Source organism: Bacillus rossius, chromosome 1 (genome assembly GCF_032445375.1).
Source record: "Bacillus rossius redtenbacheri isolate Brsri chromosome 1, Brsri_v3, whole genome shotgun sequence".
In the NCBI taxonomy this organism is placed as follows: Eukaryota; Metazoa; Arthropoda; class Insecta; order Phasmatodea; family Bacillidae; genus Bacillus; species Bacillus rossius.
In genome coordinates, this window is record NC_086330.1 from 333,007,089 (window position 1) to 333,027,260 (window position 20,172).

Genomic DNA, 20,172 nt, shown 5'->3' on the forward strand with positions numbered 1-20,172 from the left:
GACATATATTAGAACTGTAAATTAATTTTAACAGAAGCAGTGTCTTGATTAAAATGGTAGTCAGGAGGCACTCTTTTCTGATTGGAAAAAAAATTATTTTGAGTAACAAGCATCCTTATGGGTAAACCGTATTTGATTAGTGCTCTGTATTTCTGGAACAAATTTGAGAACTTTGAGGGACAGGTGTAGTGTCAGGGCTACCTCTCCCCCCCCCCCTCCTCTTTCTCCTCCCTTTGCTTCTTGGCTCACTCCCCTTATCTATAACTAAAATCTAGCTTCATTCTCCCCCTCCAGTACGTTGCATTGATCGTTTGTTGATGAGCTATGAAAATAAGATTAAATGTATTTTTAAGGAGTTTTAATGTACACTACTACAACACACATCTTATGACTGACAAATATCTATTTTTTTTATACAATTGTATTTTAATATCACAAATTTTATTACAATTAGTATCACACATTTCATTCACTGTCCCATTGACTATCACAATACGTGCATGTTTGGTACCCTCTAAATACAAACTTGTTCTTGAAAGTCTATTTTCAAGATGGTAGACTTATTTAAACATTTGTGTCTATTAAAAATGTTACAAACTTTTATTTTGACCAGACGTGATGATTAACTATATTAATTTTACTGCATATTCTTAAAATATGTTAAATAACAGATGTCATGTTTGTACATTTAGTCAAAAAAACTCAAGACTACATATTTTTCATTATTTTTCTAAACTAAAAAATAAACATTTTACAAACAAGAGGAAACAATTGTTGTATGTATTAAGTTATGTGATATAGTATATATATATTTAAAAATTTTCTTCTTATATTATATATATGCTTCCTTGTTTAGGTACTTAATACTTCAAAATGTCTATTGGCAACTCAATAATGGCACTTGATATAACTTTGTGATGGTAGTTCTTGAAAGTGTTTAGGCATTTACCAGTCGAAGTCTTGATAAAGGCTAGGATCAGCTATCACCAGTGAAGATCTCTTGTACATGTAGTAATGCAGGACAGAAACTATGGTAAAAATTCAAAACTATAAAAATCTCAACGTGATTTATAACACATAGAATACGTCAGAATTTGACAAACAAAACTCTGACAGTAAGTTCATCATGAAATAATAAGTTTTAAAAAAATGGTAAATATGTAGTTGAGCGGTATTTGCGGAAAAAAAATGTAAAAAATCCGAAAATGCCTTTATTAGACGCTCTTCAACTTCCTCTTTTCATTAAAAGCGGCGGAGGTAAGAAATTCCAAATACTTTAGGAGATATCGAATTTTTAAATTTCATCATATGTAGTTGAGCGGTATTTGCGAAAAAAAATGTTAAAAGTCCGAAAATATCTTTATTAGATGCTCTTCAAATTCCTCTTTTCATTAAAAGCGGCGGAGATAAGAAATTCCTAATACTTTAAGAGATATCACCGTTCTTATTTTGCATACAAGACCTGTGTTTATCATTCGACCGCCGCCATTTTTTTATTTTGCCGTGTGTTTGTGAATGCCTAATTAATGAAAATAGTCGATTAGGTCAGGTCAGTTACATTATAAATACTTTGAAACTAAGCGTACATTACAAATAATATGAAATTATTTCAATGGTTCTTTAGTTTTAAAGTATTTATAATGTAACTGACCTGACCTAACAAACCGGGACAAAGGATGAACAGTAACAACTCACATAAAATTTTTTTGTTACTTATTACTTGCGCAACAATAAAAAATAAGACTTTAAAATTAGAAACGTTAAAAACTCGCCTAAGTTGGAGGCGGTAATTAAACACCGTTTTAAAACAATAAATGAACTAAATAATCACGTATTGGTTCATTTGAATTCTGGCCTATCACGATCAATCACGTGACATCATTATCCAATAAAAAAAATAGATACTCGTAAACAAGAAACAATGCAGAATGCCACATGAATAGGGTTACCAGACACTGATAACAAAAAAGGAGGACATTCACCTCGCAAAAGGAGGACATTTCACTAAAAAGGACAATATTTAAAAAAAAAAAAAAAAAAAGCCATGAATTAATTACAATGGAGTACGATATTTTACAATGTTTCGGCATTCAATACAGTTTCAGTATAAAGAATCAAACAAACTACGCATATACAGCATAATTAAAAACACGTGCTTCTGCATGTGCTGCTACCTGTCAATAGACTTGTGTAGTTCGCGATCGAACTAGTTCGGAAGAGCGCTCCCACAGACGAACTACGCGAACTAGTTCCCAGATCCCTCGCTCCTCAGTTCATTAGCTCGTTCTTTTACCGATCTCCTTCTTTTAGTTCTGTGCACATGATCTGGCTCTTATCAAAAGTCGTCACTCGTTCTCCCTTTCGGGTATTAATTACGGCTTTGTTGCTGGTCTTTTTGGCTGGCTATCGTTATCTGCTCGGGTCAGATAGCTGAATTTTCAGACGTCTAATGGATACTGACTTTACAAAAATGTTGACTCTTGATCGCTGCAAATGTTTACTGCAATGAAACATTTTCAGATGATAGCTTTATACTCGTGTCCGAGCACGGTAACTTCGCGGTGGGGAAACCGTGGTGTATACTGAGAACAAGTCAGACATAATTACATTAGGTAGTTATATCAGTGTTTACAAAATGATTTCAATATTCATAAAATAATTTTGACAGCTGATGACAACTTTAATATTAAAATTTTGACTTATATAAAACCATTGTTAAATAAACTTATTTTTGACGTGACAACGTCTAATAAATCGATGAACGCCGGCTGCACGCACGAAAAAGTGTCCCGTTACACACATTGTCACGTTACGCTGTGTCCCGTCACGCTCATTGTACGCTTGCGCCGCATCTATCTCTCTTCCACTCGATTGGAACAACCATCGATTGGACTTTTTCGAGGCACATTAAACTTGAAACACTCCCATTCGTTTCCTACTTTTCCTATCATCGTCCTATCCTTACCAGAATAACACAGATTGGAAGAAGTAAAATAGCAAACATGTATAACAGTTATAGTTAAAATAATATCTTCGTTAAAGTAATAAACATATTTGAATTAATGAATGCAAATAAAAGTTAATTTATCAATTAAATTGTAGATTTCATTTCACTCCTTTGTATAAATACAAAATAGTGATAATTCAATAACAATGATTAAATTTTATTCATAAAAGTATGCTATCATTTCATCAATGTTGTGTTGACGTCACGTTAAACTTTCGTCCGTAAACCGACTTTACAGACAAACAATTTTTTGTTGATCATTTCTAAAACTTAAAAAAAAAATTAAAATTTGTATTTTTATAGGCATAAAACGGTACTTTATTTACTAAAATAAACACATTTCATAAATAATATTTCTTAAACTAGCTAATAAATAAATTCTTTTAGAAATTAAAATTTTTCGTTTATAGTGTATGTTAAGTGTTGAATTTGCTAAATTTAGTGAATTATATATAGGTCCTAATGAACATACACATTCTTAAGCAATATTAGCATACAATCTTACTTAAGAGTTTTTATTAGTTTTTCTATATCTAATTGTAAGGTAACAAATTAGAAGAGTAATGGGTCTCTATTCTTAATAATTTACGTAATTTTGTAGCCTGTACATAATAACACATTTTTGTTGATTATTTCTTAAAAAAAAAAATATAATTTGTATATTTATAAAACGGTATTTTATTCACTAAAATAAACGCATTTCATAAATAATATTTCTTAAACTAGCTTTAAAATAAATCCTTTTATAAATTAAAATGTTTCGATTATAGTGTATGTTAAGTGAAGAATAAAAACAGAACTGTTATATACGCCATTTTACCCAATTATGTAAATTATTGTTTTATTTACTCATTTGATGTATAATAACCCAAAAAAGGATAATAATCTAGGCGTTCACAACACTGATCATTATAAAAAATAACTATTATAACATACAAAGAAGATCGCCTGCAGTAGCGGTAGCAAAGCGAACGAACTATCTGTGACCTGTCTTCTTTGAATTCGAGATGGGAGCGGACAAACTAAAAGAGCGACCTAGTTCGCCAAGGAGCTGCGAACTAAAAGGAGCGCTCCCGGTCACAAACTATTATGCGCAAGTCTACCTGTCAAGCTGTCATAGAACTACTTACTAGTGGGGTGACTCTGCGGACAGCGCATTAGCGCGCACCGCGCGCTTTACTCAGAGTGTAACTGCAGGAATTATCTCACTTTATAAAAAAGCCGGACATTTTGGAGCATTAAGGAAAATCCGGCCGGACGCAAAAAAATACATAAAAAGGAGGACATGTCCTCCTTTTGCCGGACGTCTGGTAACCCTACACATGAATGCACTGGTATAATTGTGATGAAATTTAAAAATTCTATATCTCCTAAAGTATTTGGAATTTCTTATCTCCGCCGCTTTTAATGAAAAGAGGAAGTTGAAGAGCATCTACTAAAGGTATTTTCGGATTTTTAACATTTTTTTCGCAAATACTGCTCAACTACATATGATGAAATTTAAAAATTCGATATCTCCTAAAGTATTTGGAATTTTTTTACCTCGGCCGCTTTTAATGAAAAGATGAAGTTAAAGAGCACAGAATAAAAGTATTTTCGGATTTTTAACATTTTTTTTTCGCAAATGCCGCCCAACTACATATTTACCAAAAAAATTATATAATACCAATGATTTAAAGTGATTCCCAAGACTTGAAATTGTAGCTAAACAACTTTATTCAAATAATAAAGAAAGTATTTAAGATGAAACACCAAGTGTGTATATGATGTTTAATTTAAGTCCACAAACCAATGGAAAATTTGTCACTCATAAAATTATGTCATTGACTTTCTTTGCCTTGTTTCCTGCAATTATTTTAAAGAAATAATTTAATGACAGTGACAAGTTTTGCCATGGTTGTAAAAAAACTTTCAATTAAACATTATCCAGATGGTCAGTGTTCCATCTTAAATACCTTTTTCAATTACATTTGCAATAAAACTTCAAAAGCACTGCTTATACAATAAAATCTCATTACAATGTACTAGAAAAAACCCACCTTTTTAGTTATGATGAAAGTGGTTCATACTGAACATTTACTAAATGTAAAACATCTCATTGGGACTTGAAAATGTATACTTTTAGAGTGAGAAATCCATTATAGTGAGGTACTTTATAATGAGGTTTCACTGTACTAGCCTTAGGAAGCACTACAGGCCATACATTTTACAGGTTATCAACTAAATTTTTTTTTTGTGAGAAACAGGCAGCTGAATTTGTTGGTTGAATTCTGACTAATTTCATGTAAAAATAGCTTAACAAAACACAATTTGAGCACACTATTTGCGAACTACGTATGCTTTAGTTAACTTGATGAAACTGCTTAGTTTTTGATTATCCTTTATTTGGCAAAGTCAAATAGTACAGAAGGTTCGACTTGTTGCAATTGCTGTATATAAGTGTGAGACAATAATAGTAGCATAATGCACAGGCCATCTAGAGGGAGAGGCAGAGTCCTTGGGACCTGAGGACGTGGTGTCCTGGTAGTGTTCATAGATTTTTTTTATAATATGTAATTTACCCTGATATGTAGTATAAAAATCACATGTCTATTGGAAACCTTATTAATTGCGAAGTATGTGCAGATTACGTTTATAGTTATGGCCATGGCCTTGACAGTCTGATATTTTTTTCTTTAATTGTGGAGTTTTAAAAGTTCTACATTAGGTAATTGGGGGGGGGGGGGGGGGGGGGGGGGGGGCCCTGACTGATGCATGATGTGCTCATCTAAAGGAACAATAAAAATGTTATTTAATATATTTCATTACATAATATAGATAAGTAAGGCACATGTCAATTTTTAAGTAGGAAAATTATTAGTAAAAATTAAATTATTTATTAAACAAGGAACTAGAGGGTTATACTGGCTGGGCGTAATGCAAGATCTCGTGATTTCACGTACCGATAGCGTTCGTCAGTCACCGGAAATATGGTGTTGGTGATTGCATTGTCAACTGTGGAGGAGCAACGAGCTGTGATATTTCTTTTTACAAAAGTAAAGAAAGTTAGAGATCCATTTGGAGATGGTGGAAGTTTATGGGAAAGATTGTATTGACCGTACCAATTTGTGAAGAATATCAGGGATATGGTTTAGAGGTTTTGGAGCATCCACCATACAGTCCGAACCTGGCATTCTCCAATTTCCATCTGTTTGGTCCATGAAAAAGTTCCTCGGCTGAAAGAGGTTTAACTCTGACGACGAACTCACACAGGCCGTGCGAATGTAGCTCTTCTCGCAGTCAACGGAGTGCTATAAGACTGAGACAAATGCCTCAACATGCATGGAAGATGGAAGTTACGTGGAATAGTAATAAATGGATAATGCTTTAATTTGTTTCATATTGTCATACTGCCATATTGCTTTTTTTTTTTTTCTTTATTTTTACATTATATGCATTGCTTATTGATACGCCCTCATAGTTTCCTTGCTGAATGTAAAGCAAAATTTTTGATACCACAGTTTCAACGGGAGGGGAAATTCATGATTTAAGTGCAGTAACTTATGTTCACACTCTAGAAGTGAATTTTCTGTTTCCAGAGCTGGGCACGAGATATGCACGTATGTTTTAATATTCGTTGTTTAAACTGCCAGAAACAAACTGGAACTACGACATGAGCCTCGGAGCTGAACAGCCAGCGAGGGGCGACTCACCCAGCCTGTGCGCGACGAAGAGCGGCAGGAGCCCGGCCGGCCAACAGAAGGCGTGGGGCGCGTCCCAGCAGGCGCTCAGGAGCCACACGTCGAGCCCCACCGTCAGCAGGAGGTAGCACGCGCTCACGCACAGTGTCGGGCCGAACCTCTGGTACAGCCGGCCCGTCAGCCCCGCCTGCAGGCGGGCGCCAGACATTCACATCCGACTACCGGGTCTCACAAAGCTCTGTGCATTACGTACAGCGGACACGGAAATAGTTTACCACTAGAATGGTCAAAATCATGTCTTGTGCCAGATGCAGCTGGTCAGGGGCGTAGCCAGGGGGGGGGGGGGGGGGGGGGGGTTAGGGGTTCAACCCCCCCCCCCCTAGCACCAAATCTTTAATTAATTTCTTATTCATCACTCAAACAAATTTCACATTAAAATTAATAAAAATTTTACCATTAAAATATTTAAATTTAAGTACCGAAAAAAATGCTAAAATAGCACTATTTTACACCTTAAAATCCAAATTTTCCCGGGGGAGGATCCCCGGACCCCTTGCTTTAATACGGGGAGGGGGGGGCATGCTTCTTAACACCCCCCTACACAAATCCTGGCTATGCCACTGCAGCTGGTACATTCTTGAGGTTATAAACTCTCGTATAGCTTTGTCCTAGTTACAATACAGTTAGTGTTTGATATATTTCGTTACTGGTATGTGTGTATGTATAATTACATTAAACATACAAAAATGTTTTCACACACAAAATATAAGATGAATGTTAAATATATGATAAGTACAGATATTAAAGTAAAAAAAAAAAGTAATACAACTACAAATATAGCCTATGAAGACAAAAAAATATAAGCATATGCAGATAAAAAATTAAACTATAACATAACTATGCTTTATGGTCAAAAATAGATATAAATGTACAGATGTAAGAGTAAAACAGTAATACAGATGAGATAAATATTGAACATGATATATGTAGTTACTTAATCTAGCAATCATTAAAATAATGTTGAGACAGGAAAAGAAAGAAAACAATTGGATTTTACTTAGATTATTTTTATTAGTATTTATATTATTTAGATATTTTGTTGTAGAATGTATTCAATAAATATACTAAATTGTTGATGTAACAAACGCATGTGTTCATGTTCACATCTGACTATGACAGTTACGGTGGGAAATTGCAAGCCAATGTTAGGCCCTTGCACAGAAGACAAGAATCAGTCTATATCATATCTTTAGTCTATCGTACATTTGTGCTTGAGTCTTAACTCTAATATAAATCCTGTTATGCTGCTGCAAATATAAGTGTGCAGTTGTGTGAAAAAAAAAAAAAAACAACAGATAACACTCAAATTCGTAATGCTGAATGCAGGCATGACCACAATGTCAAATCCAGAGTAGATTATAACACTGAATCTAGTGTGTCAAAACACCAAAATAAGTTAAGTTGTTTATTTTTTACCAACCCAGGTGTTATGTCTGTTCATTGTACTTCGCCCAATGGGCTGCGATTCTGGTTGCCCGACCTAACACACATCGGCCATTCGGTCCTGCACCAACAACAACAACCTAATCTATCTACACTTCCGGCCTCCACACTTCTTGGCATGGCTGCCAACCTAGAACTATTTCACACATACACTACACTCCTTCCCTCCAAGAATCATTCACCCTACTACATTAACAATTTGGTTCCTTCTGTAGACACAGAACATAGTCATTGAATTTCTTTGGCTTCTCTCTGACACATGATGACATCTGCTTCGCTGCCACTGGTGCCGTTCCCAGCTCTGGGTCCTGTTCCCTTGAGACAGGAACATCCTGTAGGGTGAACTGCAGACTCCTGTGCAGTTCGTCATCTGGAGGCCCCCACCACCCCTGGTCCTGTTCACGGGGTGTAGAAGCCCCCTGTATGACGGCTTGGGAATGGCTCTGCCGCTCCCTTGCCCACTGCCTGCTGGGAAAAACTACCTCTCTTGGATGCTTTTGATCATCCAATGCAAAACCCAAAAAAGGCTCCGCACTGTCTCCTTGCGAGACCAGCTGGGCTTCTTGTTGTAAGGGCGGCGTTATCGCTAACCCTAGGGTTCCTTCTTGTCCAGGCCTGCTACACCCTCTGCTGCTTCTGGATGCACCCCTGACCAAAGTGCGCCGCAGTAACTGGTCAATATGTCATCTGGTGATCAGCCCTCTGTCCTCTTGAACCTGGTAAGTCACTGGGCCTTCCCTCCGCAACACAACCCCTGGGACCCACTTAGGGCCGGTAACATAGCTGCGAATTAGTACCGAGTCACCTTCTCGGAAGTAACATCCAACGTTAACCCACTTCTCCCTGGCTCCCCCATCCATCTCTTGACCTAATGAATGGGGAGACAACTTGTCGAAACATGTACGCAGTGTACGGCCCATTAAGAGCTCTGCTGGTGTTTTCCCTGTCACCGTACTGGGAGTTGTGCGCACCGCAAATAACATTCTCTGTAGTCTAGTAGTCCAATCCCCTGATTTTAACTTCCTCAGCTTATCCTTGACCGTCTGGACTGTCCGTTCTGCTAGCCCATTACTTGCTGGATGATAAGGAGGTTCGTAACGGAAGGTGATGCCGTTCCTTTGCAAGAATGCCTTCATTTCACCCAATGTAAAGGCCGTTCCATTATCTGACACCACCATGTCCGGGATTCCGTGGGTGCTAAAGATGCCTCGCAGCTCCCGTACCACGGCTGCTGATGATACTGTTGGCACCAGCTTCACCTCCGGCCATTTCGAAAATGCGTCCATCACAATAAGGAATGTTTTCCCTTGAAACGGGCCAGCAAAATCCACGTGCAGATGAGACCATGGTTTCTGAGGCACACTCCAAGCTGCATGTGTCTTTGCCGGGGCTCTCCGTTCTGACTGACCGGTCTCGCAGATACTGACAACATGCTCTATTTCACTGTCAATTTTCGGCCACCAGAAGTAACTCCGTGCTACAGCCTTAGATCGCACTACACCATCATGTGATGCATGTAACCTTTGTAGCAGATCTGCTTGTACATAATTTGTGTGGAATCACCACCCGTGTCCCCCACAGCAAACAGTCTCTATAAACTGTGATTTCCACCCTTCTATTCCAATACGGTCGAAACTGCTCCTGTGGTAACTCCTGAGGCCAACCCTGTAACACAAACTGTTTAACCTGTTTGAGGACTGGATCTTCCATTGTGGCCTGTGCGACTGCAATAGCGTCTAAGGGTGCTTCTGGCATTTCCTCCAACATAAGTACTTCTGCCACTCTTGGAATGGGCTGGTCTTGTCGAGATTGCGTAACCCTACTTAAGGCTCCGGCCGGTATGTGATTGTATAGTCGTACATGCCTAACAGCAAGCTCCAGCGTAGCATACGCGGTGACAAAATATCTGGAGTCGGGCGCCGTGGATCTAACAATCGCAGTAATGGTTTGTGGTCTGTTATAACTGTAAAGGACCTGCCTGCCAAATACTGCCGAAATTTTGTCACCCCAAATATCACGGCCAAAGCTTCTTTATCGATTTGAGCATAGTTACGTTCACATTTTTGTAATGTGCGAGACCCAAATGCTACTGGCCGTTCCTCTCCATTGTCCATGACGTGTGCACCAACCGCACCAACTCCATATTGTGATGCATCGCAGGTTAGCACCAAAGGCCGTGAAGGATCGTAATGCACCAATACACTGTCTGCCTGTAAGAGCTCCTTGGCCTTGGTAAATGCACTAACATGTTGTTCTCCCCACTCCCACGCAGCATTCTTTTCGAGGAGCCGGTGTAGTGGCTCCAGTACATTTGCCTTGTTTCCCAAAAATCTCTCATAAAAATTCAGTAACCCTAAAAATGCCTGCAGTTCTTTTACATTACAGGGCTCTGGCACATTGGAAATAGCTTTCACTTTGTCTTGCGTAGGGTGAATACCCTCAGCATCTATCTTGTATCCCAAAAAGTTTACTACTGTTGATGCAAACACACATTTAGCTTTCTTTAATCGCAATCCAGCTTTTTCATTTCGAGAGACCACCTCTGTTACTCTAGCCCAATGTTCCTCTTCATTTGGACCCGCTATCAACACATCATCCAGCAGTACCAAAAAACCACTTACCCCGGCTAATAGGGTTTCCATCAATCTTTGAAATACTGCTGGGCCACTACTCACTCCAAACTGCAACCTATGAACCCTAAACAGGCCCTTAATCGTGTTGACCGTTAGCAAATCCGCTGTTGAGTCGTCAACTCGTACCTGAAGATAGGCCTCCTCCAAATCTAATTTTGTGAAGTATTTTCCTCCTGCCAATGATGCCAGTGCTTCGTTGATCGTCGGCATGGGATAACTCTCTGTCCTGCATACAGTGTTTACTGTACCCTTGTAGTCTGCACAAATTCGTATGGACCCATCTGCCTTCATTATTGGCACAATTGGGGTTGCCCATGCAGAGTAAGGGACAGGCTCATAAACTCCTCTTGCCACGAGTTTGTCAATTGCCACTCCTACCTTTTCTCTGATCGCAAATGGCACTGATCGACTTTTCCTAAAAATAGGCTTGGCTTCGTCTTGAAGGGTGATAGTTACTGGTGGACCATTGTACTGTCCCAGATCACCATTGTCAAACACACTAGGATATTGTAATAGAAGTTCCCGGACCCACCTGTTTTCACCTTGCACTGACTTTGACCCATTTACATCGACCTTATTCATGTTCCCTCTGCCCTCTGCCACTGTAAATATACCTTCAACTGAAATACCCAAGGGCTGAAACCAATTTCTCCCCAATAAACTGGGCCCATTACCCGCAGCTACCAACAAGGGAAGCGTCGCATTTCTGCCACTGCTCAATCTCACCTCAACCTTCTTAGTCCCTTTTACCGTCAACTGTTCTTGTGACCACGTGCGCAAAGCAATGTTACATCTGTCCAAGACTGGCAGCTCCGGCCACACCAACTTGTAGGTTTCCCAGCTGATGACTGAAAAACTGGCCCCCGTATCAACTTCCATGCTGTGATTATGGCCATCAAGCCACAGGTTTACAACCATTGGTGCTCTAGTCTTCAACTCCTGGAGGTTGTACAAACTATACATTGCCAACATGCCCTCTTGCTCTTGCTCCTGTAGGCCCATTGCCGTATCAGAAAGCACATGTGTTGTACCATTATGAACTGTTCCTCCCGTCTTTTTTTGTATGTTCCTGTCTGTGTTTATCTTCTTTTTCTTTATGCATGCTCTTTCTAAGTGACCCCGTCGTGAACAGTAATGGCATACTGTTGTTATATGCCTACACAATTCTGCTGAATGTGGCCAAATTGTTGATGTAACAAACGCATGTGTTCATGTTCACATCTGACTATGACAGTTACGGTGGGAAATTGCAAGCCAATGTTAGGCCCTTGCACAGAAGACAAGAATCAGTCTATATCATATCTTTAGTCTATCGTACATTTGTGCTTGAGTCTTAACTCTAATATAAATCCTGTTATGCTACTGCAAATATAAGTGTGCAGTTGTGTGAAAAAAAAAAAAAAAAACAACAGATAACACTCAAATTTGTAATGCTGAATGCAGGCATGACCACAATGTCAAATCCAGAGTAGATTATAACACTGAATCTAGTGTGTCGAAACACCAAAATAAGTTGTTTATTTTTTACCTACCCAGGATTAAAAAGCTGAATTTTGAATATGTTAGTTAAACTGGTAGACAAAATCAAGAAATTCTTGAAAAGGAAAAATTAAATTAAATTCATATTACTGTAGTGAAATAATGACGGGTGAAAATAATTTTTGTCTAGTGAAAGAGTTGATCAAGCCATACCATATAAGGTTTTCATAACACTAGTGATCATTTCTGTTAAATGATAAAATTATTTAAACATGCAATGAATCTAACTTCCCAAGTATAAAACAGGAATGTTTTCATTAATATTTTAGTTAATATCTTAGGACTGTGTATTTAAAACCAATGTACTTAGATATGTAACAAAAAATATTCTTTCTCCAGGAGTAAGTAACTGTCATCAGTAATGAATGTTTTACACTTGTCATATTCAAGGAATAATATGACACAGTTCAATAGCAAATTGTCACTGATCTTGTTTATTTTTCAATATGACTTTTCATTGGTATTTTCCACACTTAGTTATCTACCTTTCATAGTACCTCACACTTCCAATTGCTGAGGAATGTTTTGGTGAACACTTTAAAAATTGGCATGAAATGAAAAGTTTTAATTAACGAATTTAAGAGCACTCTGGATTGCAATCTATACATTCAAGTACGTTCAGATGAATCTTCTAGGCAAAATGAATATAATATATTTAATGTAAAGTCGTAAGATTCATTATTTTTGAGACACAACGTACATTAGATGTCAAATGCAGCATTTACAGTAATAATAATACTGATACATATGAGAAAGGTAATATTTAGATTTGACTTTGTCTTCAGCTGCAAGTACATTCGACTTTATAATCATTCAGTTTTCTACCTTATGGTCAATTGTGTTTCAGCATTATGGTCAGTTCTGTACTCAACATTTTGCTACTGTTTAGCTCTGTCAGACTTCTAGCTCACTGATTCGTGAATTTGTTTTTGTGTCACTCGGGCAATGGAATTTCTTTGGGCATTATGGTATTGCAGCATTTTATTATATTTCATTTCTAAGTTTTTCTGCTTTGTGATCATATTGGCATTCTGCATTGTGGTTTGTCACAGCATTCTACATTCAGTGTTATTGGCTTTTGTCATTTTTAAATATAACAATTTGTTTTAAAATCTATTGTAAATTTCACTTAGTAACTTAAAGTTGAAGGAGAGAAAAAAATTAATAATAACCTAATACTAAAAGTCAAATAGCTATGTAACCAAAAGCATGGTCCCTGCCTCTTTTCACAAAGTTTACAGAGCCCACATTTTGCAACAAACCATTGAAATTTCTGATTTAAAATATATTATCTGTGACACTTCTAAGCTTTGGAGATTTAAAGTGGGATAATTTGGCATAAAATAAGAAACAAGGAACTTAATGGCTTTATGTTTACCTGAAATGCATATGTGGAGAAGAAACTGAGGACAAGTACTATAACAGAGAAGATGAGGCACACAACTTGCAGTCTGGAAAAAAATGAAAGAGAAAGTATCGATCAGATGCGTATCTGACTGATTCAGCATTGTGCATAGAGTATACACACTTCTAAAAACTACAACATTAAAAATTGTATCACTTTTAATGCTCAGTAGCAGCTAGCCGCAACTGTAAAAAATTAAATTAACTATCTCAATGTACAATGTAACACATAGAGGTTAGCATGCTTGAGTAACTAGTTTAATAGCGTTCTTAATTACTTTTCTATGCTTATATTAAACTTTCAGTCCAATTTTTCCAGATATTCTAGCCCATGCATGATATCATTGTGATATGTTGAGAGCAATTAGGGTGTGGTTTCATGAAATATCTGTAAGGGTAAAAGTAATATTTGTGTGACCAATTGCTTGAGATGGAAAGCTAGAACTTAAAATATTTTCATGGCAAAGACAGCAGTTTTAAAAATAAAGACATAGCAAAACAATAATCGTAGTGGTTGAAGAAAATTTTTTTTTAAATTTGTAAACATGGTAATTTTTTTTTAATGCATACAAATTTTTGTTCTCTAGCTATAAAGAAAATGTTCCAGCAGTATTGTCGCGTATTAATTTATTTAAATGATTTTCCCCACAAATAGACATACAATCTATATTTAGTTGCACACATCGCTGTGGGACATGCGCTTCAAAAGAAAGATCCCCCACTACCCACGCGCTCATGCCCTCTGGCCTATCAAGTGCTTGCACAAAAGCACAAAACATCAGTCAAGAAGAACCTTGCCGTTCGGGATGAGGTGTTTGGTCCCCTGAGGGTTAAGCTACAATCACCCGCACCTTCTCAGCGCAACACACAGAGCTTTCGTTATTGTCTGTTTCGTAAAAATACAGAGCCATCAGCGCAATAACGTAGCCAGGGCCGCAACTAGAGTCTCTGGCACCCGGGACATGAATGGATTCATGCGCCCCCGCCCCCCCTCTTTTTTTGCACATACCACACCAAAAAGCGGGGGGTCCGGGGGCCCTCCCACAGAAAAATGGTGCTATTTAAGCATTTTACATACCTATATGTAACAGTTTCTGTGCTACTGTACCTTCCATACATGAACCCACTATGTCCATAAAGTAGTCCGTATAATCACTAGACTTGTTCATTAAATATGTTGAGACGTTATATTGTAAATCAGATTAAACATTCCTGGCATGCAAGTTAAAAAACTTTTTACCAGTTACCAGTTGTAGTAGGAATTATAATGCAAGTGATTTCGGCGCCCCCACAGCTTTGCTCCCGGGGCGTATGCCCCGCTTGCCCCCCCACAGTTGCGGCCCTGAACGTAGCCTGGCAGTCTGAATCAACAGCCGGAATCCATCCGGAAAAAATCAGGACACGAGCAGCAGCTCGCTTGGCACCTGATTACAGAACGTGCTGCACCATAGAATTCTGGACTGAAGACCTTTCATTGTAGTTGGAATGGTTATTATACTAGTTACCATTTGCTCAAGTTTTAACTGTGGCTCCGCGGTGGTGAAGTGCTCACACCGCTTGCCCTTCTACCAAGGCCAATAGTATTGGTTCCCAGGTGCAGCCTCACATAGAGATTTAGCAAATGTTAAATATAATGAATAGCTACAAGATTATATGGTGAATTGCGATAAAACTGAAATAACACCGAAAACCAAGTCAAAACACTGCAAAACACCAAAATGTAAGTTGATACACCATATAACACTGAAATGCAAAGTAATACATCTTTTAATATTTGAAATCCAAGGAATGTCATTATTTCCAGACCAAATTGCATGGTCAAGAAAAATCATTTAATTTAATTGATTGTACATTTCCTGTTGAAATCACTTTTAAACTACAAATTCTCGCTTATTTATTTTTATTGTTCTAACTGTATATGTTTAGACTAATTTATTAAGTACATATTATTTTACCATTAAAATGCAGCTTCAGACTATTTTGGTGGAATAAGTATTACGAAACAGAATTTATAAAAATAAAACTATACCATTGAAATTTTCTGTTTTAAAAACAAAATTGGACAAAAAATAAAACCATAAGATCTTGTCTTTAATAATGAATGATGCATTAGTTGGTAGGAATTCTCCCTCAAAAATTATATTTTTGCCATTGCCATTGCCATTAGTGCTAAAGCTGCCTCAGGCGGCCAACAACGCAGGGAAGTGTGTATTCACGTACTCACCGTCAGTCCAGCCGCATAATCACTAAACGCCGCACTTAGTTTTAAATGCAGTAGTGAGGTAATTATTTACAGGTTTCTGTCAACAATATCCATGTCCTTGTAGTAACTGCTAATAATGTAGATAATGAGATCAGGATTATATATTGAGAGTTAGTATGATTGCCAGTCCGAGCTGAGAAGATGCCCAGAGGTTCAAACAACAGGAGGTTGCCTGCAGTGTCTCACCTGCCACGACCTAGTGTGTATCTAGTATGATTTCCCAATGCGTAAGACAACATCGCAGGAAGGAGAACAGCAGAAATGTGTTAACTGCTCAAGAAGAACAGGTTAAAGTAAGCAGCAGTGTTACGAAAATAAATTCCCACAGACGGCCAGTCTGTTCTGCGTACGGGAGGTGCGACACCATAGCGATCATGTTTCTTATCTCGTGGCGTGCGACACCGGCCAACCGCTGTTTGTCACATGTCGCACGGTCCTGCAGGGGATGCTTTAACTGGCAGCTCCCAGGCGTCAGACGAAGGACCTGGCTTTAGAGCACAGTTAGAAGGCCACTGCCGCAGGCTATGAAAGCACATCGACCGAAAAGCTGAGTCAGTCTTTGGTTTAGTGATGCCGGCCGATAGGTGTGGGCGACGACCGTGATCTCAATGTACAGTTTGGCTGTGTGGCTGGCACGGAAGACTTCGGGGCAGAAGAGAGCTAGACTGGAGGCAGCGTTTCCGTTACGGTGCGCAAGAAAGCAGTTCAGGAACAGTGTTGCACAGACCAGGGTTGTAAAAAAAAAACCAAACAACCTGGTTTTTTTTTTAAACCAGCTTTTATTTTATTACGTTAGTTGTTTTGGTTCTCTGCTTTCTGGCACTCATGTTGAACCAAAAAAGTTGTAACATCAGAGAACTGACATCTAGCGAATCTACACATATAACTGGAACTTAGCCACAGAAAGGGGATTTACAGTACTATCTGGGATTTCCCACAGAATAGGTATTAATTAGTATTTAATTTTTTTATTCCTGTAAATCACAAGAAACATTAATGACATCAATTAGTATTTCTTTTTGCACAAATACTGGGCTGAGAATTTAAGGTCCTAGTAAAACAGGACAGTTGTGATAATATTAGTGATTAAATTCACACAGACTAAATCAATTTGGCTCTCTTTTGAAACATATTTTCCCTACTTGTAACAATAATGAAAAAAAATATGCTTTGTTGTAAGCAAACATTTGAGCAATTAACCATCGGTGTGTTGGATTGTATTGCACTAATAAGAGCCTTCATCATTCTCTTTTGAACCTAGTAAATTAGTTAAACTATTATTTTTCAAAAATTTATATTATCTATAGTATAATGTCAACCTACTTGGTTCAGTAACTAGCATCTCATGACATCCAGTAATGGATAACATGACTCATCATCATCATCATCATCATCGTACTATAACTATACTAGACTTCTCTTCTTTTTAATTTTATACCAGTTTTAAGTATTCAAATAAAATATCAGATCAATTAAGTTAGAGGAATTACTTTATTGAACACTGTGCAATGCCCTTTTTAAAAAAGTCTTTACTGCACTTCTGCAATGTGAAAAACAAGATGTGTGGCATAAACTTATTGATGTATTTTCAACCATGTGTTACTCCACAACTGTGCAAACATTCATATTTCAGATCTAGAACAATTTTCAAAAGTTGTGACCTCCAGAGCTTCTAGCTTACCAGACTGGCTGTTTTCCTGCCACAAACTCAGAATTGCTCGACTCATCATGATTTTCAAGTGCAGTTATAATGACAGAGGCATGTGCCTTCATCAGACCTCCACACCTACTGGTTATTGTTCTGTCAGCGATTATCCAGATATTTTCCTTTATATTATAACCTACCAAAATATTAAGGTTGTGCCATTTAAATAGGTCTGCAGAAATCAGATAAATCAGATAGATACGAAAACAGTGTGAAAATATTAAATTTTATTACAGCACTGTTTCCTTTTTATTACAAAAGAGACAGACAGTGACAACTTTTATAAACAATCCCTAATTAAATAAGTAGTAAGTGCAGGCTACACTACGTACAACTGATTTACATTTAAAACTCACATGTAAATAACTAATAAAACCACTCCTCCTTGAGGTGCAAATTTACCAAAACTATTGATCAAAAAATCAACAAGCAAGAAACCAAACTGAACACACAAATTTACTCTATAACGGCGAACTGAAAGAGGCATTTAAGAAAAAAACATTTCCTCAGTGGTACATATTTCTTCTATTAGAACAATATAACTACCTAAACTAAATTTTATACCGAATTCTTAAATACATTCCGTAAAAAAAGTTTGGCTTGTTTACTGTATACTTTGCTTTCCTACGTTTCCATGACGACCATCATAGTAAAAAAAAACAGTTTGGCAATGTTCTCTATAGTACGTTTCAGTGGTGACTGAATTATTAATGAAAAGGCATAAAACCATAAAAAGAGGAGTAAAAAAAAGTTCACAGGTGATTGTGTAGTAATAATAATTTTGTTGTTCTTGATAGGTATTTTTTTTAAGTCGGTTGATTTTCTACTATTATAAAAGAATTTTTGGTAAACGGTCTGAGTTTTATCCATCATGTCCTACATTAAGATGCTGAAGCTAACATAACAATACTGACGCCAACCGCCGGTGCTCCCTCTAGTCCGCAAAGGTCGTTATGCCACAGCAACACTTGCCCCTAAGTGCATCGAACACGCCCGAGCCTGAGTGTGTGAAAGTGCGCCGCGACGAACACCAAAGCGACGTCAGCGCCCGGCCGGGTGTGGCAATGCGCCTAACTAATTATATATATTATTATTTGTCAAATTAAAACAACTAAATTAATAACAATTTAAAAGAGGATTCATGTAAGGGAAATTATGTCTAATTGTTTTATAAGCATATATTTTGTAACTTGTCTTTAAGTCCAAAACTGGCCGGGTCGGTTTTCCCGCGTTTCACGTGGTTAGGCGCGAGGCCGCAGGGCGGTCTCGCGCCCAGTTACCGTTTGGAGCTCGAAGGGGTCGGGCGCTCCGCGAACGTCGGGTCATCTACTCTAGCATCTCTTCAACATTTCAGCAATAGTGTAAGTTTTCGTAAATCTTTTAATTAACTCGGCGCCGACCCCAACCCAGTCGCACGATATTTCGTGCGGCTCTTGATTTAATAAATTCTTCCCACTAGGGAGTTTCCTTTTCATACGTAAATCCATGTCCAGTTTAAGGACCACGTAGTAGTGGTACGCAATTTTCGGCCGATTAGCCAATTAATCGTTATCGTCGTAGATCCTCCGTATTAAGTGTTGAGAATAACACTGACTAGCTTTCGTCTTGTAACTTTCTCCGTTTTATAGTGCTAAGTGTAACATGTATTTTAAGTGACTAACTTTTATTTGTAAGGAACTTTTACATGTACGTCTCCAGTCGGCGTGCCCACGTAATTTCAGAGACGTTAATATTTCGTAGCAGGCTAGACTGCAAACTATCCTGAACATAGGATCTTTTCAACGTATTTACATGCCAGCCTAAGTTGTGGCAATAACAGTTTCGTGTTTATCTGCTAAACCTTTCATAGGGACGTGAAACCACTGTGTCAGTTTGTCGATATAACTTTGCAATCTATCTTGGTCGCGCGAACCATCACGTATAGAGATACGCGTGTCATAGCGGTCCGACAACGGACACGGCCAGTCTCGGGACGAATGAGTGTATCGATATTGAATAAAGTGCAGTGTCCTGTAAATCGTTTACCATTCATTTACAAGGCGTCCTGGGTGGCCTGAACAGCCCAGGTAATTTCTGAACGTTTTTTCAAACTCCGAGACGCGTTCCTGCCTGCAGCCACGAGGCCGAACCCCCGTTAAAAACCCTGAGATATTTTACAACACTAACAATTAATTAAAAAACTTAAACAGGCAGCGGGAGTGGCATCAATACGAAAATCATAAATACAAAAGTAAGAACTATGATTTTGATCAAAGCGTAAGGAATCTATTCAGGAATTATATGCTAGGAAGAAAGTAGTCTCTATGATAGAAATTTGAATCTACAAAAAAAAAAGTTGGAAATAATTTGTTTCTCTAAGAAGTCTACTCCTAATAATTATTCTGGTCGTCAGCCAGAGGATGGTCATGTCTGCATGATTGCATGCAGCTGTTTTATCC

The 20,172-nt window shown here is 37.9% G+C and overlaps 2 protein-coding genes across 2 annotated transcripts in view; one reads left to right on the top strand and one right to left on the bottom strand.

Moving 5' to 3' along the window:
- Positions 1–7,135, top strand: part of LOC134528058 (ATP-binding cassette sub-family B member 10, mitochondrial-like) — a 53,598-nt gene extending 46,463 nt beyond the window's left edge. The window contains exon 12 of the transcript XR_010074344.1: positions 6,640–7,135. The gene's annotated coding sequence lies outside the window, so the exon portion shown is untranslated. The remainder of the gene's footprint in view (positions 1–6,639) is intronic.
- LOC134528061 (transmembrane protein 138) lies at positions 345–18,367 on the bottom strand. Its single transcript, XM_063361277.1, has 4 exons — positions 18,091–18,367; positions 13,741–13,813; positions 6,700–6,874; positions 345–1,028 (listed from the first exon to the last, which is right to left on the bottom strand). The coding sequence occupies exons 1-4, from the start codon at positions 18,219–18,221 to the stop codon at positions 946–948; spliced, it is 462 nt and encodes a 153-aa protein (XP_063217347.1). The 5' UTR covers positions 18,222–18,367; the 3' UTR covers positions 345–945.
- Between the last annotated feature and the right edge of the window lie 1,805 nt (positions 18,368–20,172).

Bases quoted from the DNA above. Each gene is read 5' to 3' on its own strand.
- LOC134528061 (XM_063361277.1), bottom strand. From the start codon at position 18,221: ATGCCTCTTTCAGTTCGCCGTTATAGAGTAAATTTGTGTGTTCAGTTT. The intron at 6,875-13,740 runs GTAAACATAAAG...GCCCGCCTGCAG, and splicing joins TCTCCACATATGCATTTCAG to GCGGGGCTGACGGGCCGGCT. The intron at 1,029-6,699 runs GTGAGTCGCCCC...TTTTTACCATAG, and splicing joins CTTCGTCGCGCACAGGCTGG to TTTCTGTCCTGCATTACTAC.